At 35.5% G+C, this 11,332-nt stretch overlaps 2 protein-coding genes across 7 annotated transcripts in view; one reads left to right on the forward strand and one right to left on the reverse strand.

Annotated features, from left to right (window-relative positions):
- The window catches only part of LOC105668385 (protein FAM13A), a 47,653-nt gene extending 40,503 nt beyond the window's left edge, over positions 1–7,150 (forward strand). For 5 of the 6 annotated variants that reach the window (XM_012360743.2, XM_012360744.2, XM_012360747.2 and 2 more), the window contains 7 exons: positions 146–316; positions 837–981; positions 1,297–1,530; positions 1,873–2,082; positions 2,284–2,928; positions 3,013–3,260; positions 3,345–7,150. In XM_012360743.2, coding sequence (XP_012216166.1) covers positions 146–316; positions 837–981; positions 1,297–1,530; positions 1,873–2,082; positions 2,284–2,928; positions 3,013–3,260; positions 3,345–3,558 — 1,867 coding nt within the window. In that variant the 3' untranslated portion in view covers positions 3,559–7,150. The remainder of the gene's footprint in view (positions 1–145; positions 317–836; positions 982–1,296; positions 1,531–1,872; positions 2,083–2,283; positions 2,929–3,012; positions 3,261–3,344) is intronic. The other variant, XR_001100092.2, reaches the window with a different exon arrangement.
- Positions 6,632–11,197, reverse strand: LOC105668329 (putative leucine-rich repeat-containing protein DDB_G0290503). The gene is made up of 12 exons (XM_012360655.2): positions 10,640–11,197; positions 10,487–10,567; positions 10,101–10,385; positions 9,845–10,038; positions 9,357–9,759; positions 8,963–9,281; positions 8,599–8,875; positions 8,098–8,541; positions 7,938–8,041; positions 7,729–7,861; positions 7,375–7,652; positions 6,632–7,258 (listed from the first exon to the last, which is right to left on the reverse strand). Exons 1-11 carry the CDS (start codon positions 10,695–10,697, stop codon positions 7,392–7,394), a joined length of 2,559 nt encoding a protein of 852 aa, XP_012216078.2. The 5' UTR covers positions 10,698–11,197; the 3' UTR covers positions 6,632–7,258; positions 7,375–7,391.
- Positions 11,198–11,332: the final 135 nt, after the last annotated feature.

An 11,332-nucleotide genomic window follows, 5' to 3' on the forward strand; every position in this document is an offset into this window, starting at 1 on the left:
TGCTTATTTCCGCACTCGTAAAACTTTTTCGCGGCCGACTGAGTCACAATTGTCGATTAAGTTCGAAGGCTGACAAGACCGTCGCGCTTCGTTTCTGCGATCTGACCTAGTTTCTTATTCTTTTTTTGCATTTGTATGGTTTTAGTGTCCGTGATAGTACGGTAAACGGTGTCTTACCTGCTGGCGATTGCAAGATCTGCAAGGATACGAGGAACGAGCCGAAGGACTCCGAAGGCACGTCTCTGCTTTGCGCGCTGAAACCGCGTAAGCGCAAGGAACGTCGTGAATCCTGCTGCCAGGAACGGAAGTTGATAAGGTATTGTGAAATTTTGATTATACAAGTTATTTGACAGCGTTTATAATATCTGGGACGTTAATTTTAATATTGGAATTCTAATTATTTTTATTTTAAGTTTTTTGAATTGTATTTTTAGTTATTCATGAAATGAATTGTATGTATTAATATTCTTGTGCGTCATTCCAATATTAAAACATTAAATGTGTAATTTGTATTTTGTTAATTATAGATAAAATCAATCGATTTCATTATGTATAATAACGCTGTATGCAATGCAAGATTACTGACAAATTGTTCCAGATTTCACTCGTCTGTTATTAATTAAATTGATATCAGTACAAACAGTAAATATTGAATATGAATTCCCTCCGCTCGACATCTGATGTCAAGATGGAAAAATGTAAAATATTTATTTGACGGATTTGGCACGGCCCGAATTTTATGAATGCATTTGCGTTTTGTTCGTTTTTACTAGCGCTGCATTTCGGTGCATTTAAAAAAAGAATTGTATTTGAAATGCGACGGCTATGCCTTTCAGGAGCAGTAGTGAGGAACGTGTTCTTGACAGTCCCACCGACGTCGTCGCAGATACAATTAGACGTGTGAGTAGCCACGAAGATTTCAACAGCCAGGAACATTTACATATTTTATCGCAACTCGGCCAAGATATGGGACACGGTGTGGTAAGTACAATATAATTCACTATAATAATTTTTAGTTTTTAAAGATATTAAGAAGCAAGCTGCTTATATTTTTATAACTACTAAATAATTTTTATATATAATTCCGGAAACATATATTCCCGATAATTTTATTGTCTTTTAACAAGCGTTTTCTTAGGCATATTAAAATTGTCTCGTCATCGCATAACAAATTGTTTTATTTTACGTATCGCAATGGAATACTTTTGGTATCTTATGCGATGAAAAATAGTTCAATATCTTAAGGATTGAATATTTATTTATTTCGTCGTCTGATTCATTCGTAATCGCACACAGAGATGCGGCGGTTTACCGCTTCACGAGAGAACCAACGTCTCGCCGGTCTCAAAGAAAACGTCATCCGTGCCGTCGCCATGCGAAGTGGTCGTGGCGACTGAGAAATATGACTGCGACGCTGAGAAATTGAGGAGTAGCGAACGTTTCAGCAGAAGTATCACCCCGAGAGGTAGGAGACAAGCGCGTAGAAGAAGAGTGCACAGAGTTCCGGATGCGGATCAAAGTTCCAGCAAGGTAAGCACGATAAAATCCAATATTTGCTCTAAACTATTGGCTTTATAAGTTGTGTACGATATCTATATATTGAAGAAATTCAATTTTAATAGAATTATGTATAATTTTAATAAAATTAAATTTTGATAAAGTGCCGATGTTCCATCAAAGCCTCATCCTGAACATTAACATAATCTATTCGATCTATTCTTATATAAATTTACGAATATCACGCGTGGCATTTTTAATAATAATACGATTTAATAAATATTGCGATAAACACTGCATAATGCTTAAAGTATTTTGATGCATATTATGAATATTATTTTTAATAAGAAATAAAAATGATTTATTTTTTGTTAGGAAAACGAAGAAGAGTCTGAAAGTATGTATATTGCCAATTTATCACCGAACCCGAGCAGCCATAATGGCTCGCCGGCTCAAAGCTTTTTGGAGATGCTGAGCAGCGGGCCGAGCAGATCACCTTCGCCTGCTCGTCCACCTACCGTCGATCACGAAGATGTGAATAATCCTAGCTTGACCAATTGGGGCTTTCAACATTTGGAAGGAAACGTAAGTATCTGAATTAGTTAAAATAAAAGTCGCATGTATAATTAATATAATTTCAATAAAAGGATGAAAAATATTATGCATATGAATAAAAATATGCATAAAATGAACAATATGTATTGGTTGAAAATCTAAAATTTATGAAAGATAAATTTAAATTTTCAAGGACATATATTAATTATATGTATCTGTTGAATTTTTTAGGAAGAAGCTGTGGACGCGCGAGTCGAAGCCATGCTCTCGCCGAGAAATTCACTGTTGCTTCCCAGAAGATTTTACTCCGAGGAAGAGATACAACCGAGCACGGCAACTTCATCGGACGTAGGGCTGAAGAATTTGGCAAAACATATTAATGGCCTGAAGAAAAAGATCAAAAAGTACGAGGACGAATTTGAGGAGAACTTCGGCTATCGGCCGAGTCACTCCGATAAGATGAGCAACCGCGACATCAAGCGATTATGCACAGAGCTGAATAAATTGCGAAAAGAACATAAATTGCTCAAGGAGGATCCGATAGGTGCGCTTCTGGCCAACAACCGATCGAACACTGCCGGCAGTCCCATTAACAACAATAATAGCCATGAGAAATCTCGGGCGACATCGATGGAGGAGATGGTGAAGGAAGCGGAGAAGAAACTCAGCGAGAAGCGGCTCAAGTCTAATCGGCCCGATAATATGGAGGAGCTCAGCTACGAGCAGCTGTTGGATGAAAAGACGGCCGTCCAAAAGGCGTTGCTTCACATCGAAAACACTTTCGGCAGGCCGGTCTCTAAGGAAGACAGAGGGGTCGTTCGACCGTTGTACGATCGGTACAGGACGTTAAAGAGATTGCTCATCAGAGCAGGCGCGGTAAGAATGATAAATTACTGAGAAAATATTAACAAAATGATTCGAAACAAAAAAATAACAAGCAATATATATGATATGTTGCAGAGCAAAAACAAGGACAGCGTATCAGAATTGGCTACGATTTTAGAGCACGAAACGATGGATTTTACGTCGTCGAGTTTACCAGTGAATCCCGCGGAAACCGACAGGAGGGCCAGCGAGCCCGATATGTCTCACCGAGGTATCCTGGACTGCATTGATCCCGCGGATCAATTGCCGACCGACAGCGATAGTCAGCACAGCAGCAGCGAAGGCAGTCGCGGTCCCGCTGAAAGTCTACACGCTCTTCCCCAGTAAGTTCAGATAGATTTGTTTAAAAAATCAATGTATATAAACTTTTATGCAACGTTTAATCAAATGTCTCTTTCCATTTGTAGAGAAGAATTACTGATACAGCAACGGGCTACTCGAGAGGAGAAGAAACGACTTCGTAGGGCGTTGAAGGAGCTGGAAGCACAGTTTGAAGCTCGAGCTGGCCGTCGTATGCAACGCGAAGATCGTGGACCGCAAGTTACCACCGTGTACGAGTCCTACAAACAAGCGAAAGCGAAATTGAGATTGATTGACGCCCTTATAGCCAAGAAGGCTTGACGCAGTATTTAATGCACGAATAATGAAGAGTGAAATTACGCTATTGAAACTCCTGAACGAGTTTCGAGTGCTATGGGACACAGCTATTGTACCACGAATGCAGCGACACATTTATGTAGTCCGACGCTATTTGCATCGTGAAATCACAATTAAAAGGGCCTGAAGAAACAGTTCGATCCAGCATCTGCTGAAGCGAGAAACAATAATGTAACCAGAATCTATCGCCCAGAATCAAAAGGTTTCGAAGGCAAAAACGTGGAAGTGGATGACATTTGCGAGTGTAAGATTTACTTCGCTTTCGTAAGTTCATGCGTACCAATGTTTTATTTAATTTTCTTCCAGTCGCGCAGATTCCGCATTACAATGGGAAGTAATACTGAATATTTTTCGATATTAAATCAATGCATTATTTACAGCATCGTTGTTTCGATCAGCTTAAAAGACATATTGGAAGTACGCATGAACGGACAAGTTATAGTGCGCAATAGTACGATTACTGAGTAAAAACATGGTATCGAGATAGCACATTTGAGATCTTTAAGCACTAATAATTCTAGAGCATAAAGTGATTGCTATGATACATCGTGCTATGATACATCGTGTAACACGCACGATGAGATAATCGTGAATCTCGTTTCATCACATCATTGTATTTATCATTCGTTCATTTTCAATGAAAAATTTCCATTTGATTGTCCTCCAATTTGTTTATCTTGTATGCAGGATTAAGATGGATTTTTGACAACAAAAAATCTGAATACCTGTTTTGATATATTCACAGTTTATAAATTGTCAACCAATTGGTTACAAATATGAAACGTACTTATATTTTTATATATATTTGTTGCAAAGATTTTTAAATTTTATTTATATTTAAAGTGTCAAGTTTTATACGGATAAACGCAAGAACCAATATCGAATGAGCAATGCCTGACGTTAAAGATGGACTTGTCGTTTTAATCGTTTTAATCGTTAAGGCAAATCCAGATTAAGATTTTTGCAAAATACACAAAGGAAAGACATATATCACGGTTTGAGGTAAATATATCAAACAACATTTTTATTTAAAACTTTAATAAATAATTCTATATATTTGTTTTTCAAAGGGAATACACTTTGTTTGTTTGATGAACTATTTCTGATTATTTTATCATTGTCAGAATTGTTTTTTTTTTGTTTTTGTTTTACAGAACTGATTTAATATAACAATTGATTTCACCAACGAGTAATACTATATCGATAAGATGTAGAAAACTAGAAGAGAACGGGTATTCATATAATGAATGGACGTTTATAGCGAACCCGATATTTATTTTATCATTTTAAAGTAATCGCTGAAGTCTAATGCTGAGAGAGTAAAGAACGAATCTGTGGGGTTACTCGTAATGTAAGTACCTTGTAAGAGATATCACATGTTGTAATATTGTAGAGTACTATAAAATGTTACGATCTTAATGACGTATTAAAAGAAAGAAAAGAATATTCATTAAAAGAAGCTCGTTGATTTTTGCGTTTATATTTTTGTACAAGTACGATTTTAAGGCCGTTCGCAACGTATACACACAGCCGATTAGGGAATACCGTAAAAACGCCTTAAAATTCCACTTGATCGATTTTTTCACGCAGAATCTCTAGAATCAAGGGTGCTAATGGCTTGAGTTCTACAGCGTGCCGACTAACATAAAAAGAAATGCTTTGCAAGTCTTACTGAGTTGCAATCGCGCCGAAGGGGTTCTTGCTTTTTACTACATCATTGCGACGAAATTAGTCATCGACTATCTCAAAAATCTCAATATATAACCAAGATGCAAAAATTGTGATGATTCTATCTCTTTGCAGGAACGGTGATAGTTTCTTTTGACAACATTAGATAACATTTTTACACAAAAAAAGAATTTCTCTTGCAGTGATTAGCAAGTCCAAATAATTTTTTATACTACAACTTTCTTTTAAATTCCAATATAATTGCTCCACAAAGAGTTGAGTTTTGCATATTCGTTATATATTGCGATTTTAACATCGAATTCTTCAGAAAATTAGCAAACAACCCCGTAAACTAATTCCACACACCCGCAGATAAAATTGATAAAGTTTTTGGAAAAAAAATTATATATCGGCGTTGACGAAATAATCACGGGCATGTGAATGCGAAAAATGCGTGTCCGTTCTAATTAATAAAAATTAATAACAAGCAAAAAAAAAAAGAAGAGAGAATGAAACAATTTTTTAGACCAAAGCATTTTTTAGTCTGTGATATAATGAGAGATATATTTGCGTTAAGATGGAAGAATGTGTGTGTGAAGTATTCGGTTCCGTTTTTTTTCTTCCTTTTTTCCTTTTCGAAAGCGATTTTTTAGACGATTGAGATAAAGGAGGGAATGATTTTTCCGCCGTTTTCTCCACAGAAGACGATTGGTGTTGGCAATCTCTTCAGAAGATCTTACAGCGATGACGATAACTTAAGTAAAGCCATGTCTTTTCTGGTAGAACAGTTGCAGGCAGGATAATCATTGCAGAGAACACAAAATAAGAGCAGATTTTTTTTATAAATAACCACAATGATTGAAATAAATATATCAAGATATTAAAATAATCAAGCACTAAATCGCTCTGTTAATCGATTGAGTCTTGAAATTAATTAATCTCTCTTATCTGGTATCATTTATTGACTTGTTTCTCAATAGACTCTTAAAAGTAAGCGGTAGTAAAAGTATTTTATTGTCGCAATAAGATTGTTCTCTGCGTTTCTCTCGATTGTACTTCTGCATCCGTACTGCCGAAAGGACTTATTCACGAGAGTAAATTCATTTTGTATTCAACGTCACAGGAATGTTTTTATTTCCCACGGGCGCATCTAAGCCGCGTCCTTCTACAGTAGGAAAGAAAGAGAGCAAATTAATCTTATCGTAGATTTAAGATGACATTTTATATTAACGTTAATTAAGGTACATTTTGTAGTGCATAGTGTCTTTAACATATAAGAATGGATGATTCTGTGTAGTTGCTTCGAGAGAGAGAGACAGAAGCAGGAACACTTTAGAACAGAGATCGCAGATACAGAGAAGCGAGAAAATTTTATTTAGCAACACTAAGAAGGCAGAATCGGATAGATTATGAATCGTTGAATTAGTACTTTAAAAGAAAAAAAACAAAGAGAAACGCTAGATATTCCATGCCGACCGCATGATTTCCGACGACATATCTAGAGAGATTAGAGCCTTGCGACAGAGAGAACGAAGAAAGAATAGATGAGCAGAGAAAATTAATTGTGTAACGATCAATTTCTCTTGGGTATCGTCGTACGTAGCTGCAACTGACAATTGCAATTGACCGTGAGAGCCGCGACGACGAAAAATCCGTCTCTATCCGTAGGAGTCCTAAAAAAACAAAAAAAAATAAACAAACCACCTTCGGCGTTTATACACAAATGTTGATATTATGTATATACATATATATATTATATGTATAGAGGTACAGGCAGAGCTGCGCATACATAAATTACATACAACCGTACATGCATACGAACGAATATTACACATTATTATGAGGTAGCACGCAGAATCGAATAAAGTGGAATATGATCTGCTAAAAATATTCATTTATTTGCAAAGAAAAAAAAACCTTCCAAATCGCTCCCTGCTAAAACAGCGCGATCGACGCGCTGTTAAACGCGCATCTCTTTTTTTTATGAAAAATCCACCTAATGAGAGAAGGAATCGATTAATTCCGTCGTTCTCTCGGTTCTCGAAATATCGAAATTTTATCAAAATATGATCAAAATGTGACTTGATAATATTTAATGCGATTAATTGTTACCGTAATTAGACGTGACGTTACGACACGAGCTGCAGTTGCTTATGAAACGTTTGAATTTGCCGTAATAATGCAGCCAGTTGCATAGAAGTGGATGGCTCTTGCATTGCACCGTAAACTCTTGATCGACCGAGGATCTGCGTCGGATTCGAATGCGACTTCCCAGGTATAATCGATATGGGAAGAGAATTTTTGTGAGGTCCCTTGGCCGATTCGGTCGCGATACAAACGAGACTGTTTTTATCGTGCAATATTTTCATTTGCTGCTTCAGCGTCATTACCTGTTGTCGCAATATATTGTTGAAAGCATGCCTGTGGAATGCATTAGTCAGAAATATTTCTTTAACGAGTTTTTACTTCTTTGTAAAGACCGACAACAGCGTTAATTTCTTCTTCCTTGACGTTGAGCTCCTTCTCCAGAGTGGACAGCTCTCGCACTAAAGACTTATCGTCGGTCTTTCCTAACTCTGATTGCAATTTCTCATATTTCCTACAAATCGAGAGCATAACTAATAGTTTTCTTTTTTTTTTATTTTCAGATTGTTTAATTTCACACCAACACTCACGTGTTCATCTCTTCGAACTGATCGTGAAGATTAATCAGAATGTCACGTGTCTCTTTCGAATTGTGCGCGCCGGGAATACGCATTCTCTGATCGCCGACGTTATCCTGCAATGCCAATATATTATAATATATTTAAAGTAAACTTCTGAAAACCGATTTACCTTTTTTTGCAAGGACGTTTTGGAACTTTGTTGCTGACTTTTTGCATCCGATGGCTTGTTGCTTTTATTGACGAAGGTAAAAGACTGCTTTTTAATCTCGTGATCATACGAATCGCCCTTCTCTTTATAAAATTGTTTAAAACTGTTGTTATCTTTTTCAGAAATCATTTTTGAGTTATTGCCAGACACATTTGGCATACGAGCATCTTTTTCCATATGTCGTAAATCAGGAGATAATTTTTTATCTTGATTGACACTTGGATTTTCCCTGCCGTTCAATATTTCAACCATCTGCGAGCTCGCTTCGGGAACCGATTTTTCACAATGACCGTTTATCTGTTCGAGAAGAATCGACATCGGTTTCATGCCTCTGCTGACTTTACGAATCAACGACGGAGTGATATCGTTCGCGATCGACTGGCTCGTCTTCATCACGCTCAATACCTGCATTGCGGAAAACGTTTTCAACACTTACTGCCTTCCTGAACATTGACGACTTACTTGTTGGATGTTCATTCCGAGATTGTGACTCGGCGTCACCGAAGTTCCTACCACAAAAGGTATATTTCGAAAGTTAAATCTACTAAAGTACGATCTGCTCGCGCGTTTCAACTTCGACGCCAAAGTCGGCATCTCGTAATTTGGTGTGAACATCGGGTCGTCGTATCTATTCAATGCAGCGTGCTCATATTGATGCGTTTTGCTCTCCATGGGTGAATAGAGATCGGTAAAAGGCTTTTCCGATTTAATTTTTTCCTGAACGTTCTCAGAAGGCATTCTGAAAAAAATTAAATTAATAACGCTTAATTAATTGCTTACGAAAAATAATACTTGTTATAATTATTGTTATTAGGACAAAAGTTACTCTGTGTTGCTTTGAGAATTTAATATCTGAGGAGGAGGATTCTCGATTTGTTGATTTTCCTTTTTACGAGTTTGATACTCATGATTAATATGTTCAGAGGGCGATTTCTCTTGGATCTTCTGAGCAGCTGGTTCAATAAGTTGTTTCTTTACATACTTTGCTTGTCTACTGAGTTTAGAGTGCTTACTGGACACCACAGAATTACTATCCTTTAATGTAGTATTATGAAAAATTTCCACAACATCATTGGATTTTTTTAGATGCTTTGAAAGAGTAGGTTTTGGATGAATAACGGCATGATCCGCGTTAAACATTTGTGCTAAAAGAAAATTTCATAACAGGTTTGACAAAGTGACGTGAGAATTGTTGAGATTGTGCAAGAATTTAATTTTACCTCTATGTTTGCGCCTTTTTATTTCTTTTCTGCGGACAAAATATGTTTCTTTAGTAGCAACAGTGCTCTTGGAAGCGGAACTACGTAATTTTCCTTTCCTTTTTCGCGTTTTAGATATTGTGTCATCCGCTTTATAAAAGGAATTTGTCTCGCTTCTCTCCATTCTCGATACATGTTTATTTCTTTCCGTTCGTCTGACCTTTGCGGTATCCAAAATGTTCAAATTCAATTCCAGATCTCCAATATCTTTTGTCACAATGTCAGACATCGAATGGAAATAATCCTCATCTGCTTTTGATGTCAATTCTTCGATTGATCCTTCCGCGTTCAGCAAATGTTGCAAATGTTCACGCATATATTCCGGCAAGCAAGATATCCGGGAATTATCGTATTCTTCATTCGCCTATTCGTATTTTAAACTTGTAATCATAACAAATTTATATACGATATTTTTCTATGTTTTATAATAAGTATATAATTGTGCCTACTTCTATGATTTCATTCGCGACTGGCATTGACGTTATCGCCGGAGGAAGTTTCTTATCTAAATGAGTCCTTGGTGTAATTTTAACATTCAATAATCCTTGCTCTCTCGCACTTTCGGCTGCCTCTATAAAATTGTCACCATCAGTGCTTTTTCTGAACGAAAATTGACTGGATTTTGGGCTTAAATGGAAAGTATCTGCAAGAATAGAAAATAATTAAATATTTAAATCGGGACTTTAAATAAAAAAATTTTTTTACCAAATTTTTCCTCAGCATTCTGTTCAATATTATAAATTCTATCGAGCATGTTATAGCTGGGAGTTGTATTCGCTGTAATTTCATTATTATAATCGTGATATTCAACGGGAGATTTCAAGATTAAATTTTTATACGGCGATGTTATTCGCTCTGGCAAAACGTCAGACGGTTCTTTACTTCCTTTTTTTTCTGTTTGTACTTTCCGACAAACTCCCATCATGTAATTTAATTCAGATTTTAAAGTAAAGCATTTTGTCTCCGCTATATCCAATTCCTGTCCAATTTCTAAATTTAATTAGCTTAATAAGTAATGCTTTAATTAAAATATTTTTATAAATTAAATATTCTCAAAAAGAGAACTTATAAATGAGAAAAACTATAAATACTTTTTAGCGTGACGTTTGATTTGCTTTCTGATTCATTTAATTTGTATGATTGCTTTTCAGATTGATTCTTTACAGATAATTCTGAAATAAAAAATAATATATAATAATATATAAATAAAGATTTAAAAATTCAGTCATTATTTGAATAATTACCACAAATTTCGTTTTTGTTGTTACGAATGTTCATGTTGGTCACATTAAATGCTTTCATTTAACATTCACAATTTTTCATTCACATGATGCAGTAAAGTTAAACATATATTACATGCAAATCTGAATTTAGTGAATGTTTCTCCGGATAAAAATAATTGATTCCTCACAAAATATATATACACATACAAAATTCAAAAAATAATTCATAGGTTACAGTTAACACGGTGGACAATTACATCGTTCTCTTGTTGTAAAATGCTTTTTTGTTTCGAAAAATTATACAGATAAATTCAACATCTACGCTTTCACAAGAGAAGTGTGAAGCGTAATAAAAATTTTATTTTAATTTATTAAATTTTATTTATTAAAAGCGTATTTAAAAATTTTGCGCCATTTTTTGTCATTGTCGTATTACTCAAGAATTAAACCCGTGTGTAGGTTTATTTAAGAAAGTGCAATAAATGCAAAAAAATAAAACGTAATTTTTTAAATTTAATTTACCATTTTACATCATTTATTCAATAGATTTTAATTAAATGGACTTCAAAATTATTATTATCTTGAAATAACTATAACAAGATACAAAGTATTTTTGCAAATTTGGACCTTGCAAAAATTCGACCCTGGATTTCGATGCTAGAGTCTGCGATCAGTTTGCATTGCCACCTCTGCTGTATGTAACTAGAACAGGGA

This window comes from Linepithema humile, chromosome 7, assembly GCF_040581485.1.
Source record: "Linepithema humile isolate Giens D197 chromosome 7, Lhum_UNIL_v1.0, whole genome shotgun sequence".
Taxonomy (NCBI): Eukaryota; Metazoa; Arthropoda; class Insecta; order Hymenoptera; family Formicidae; genus Linepithema; species Linepithema humile.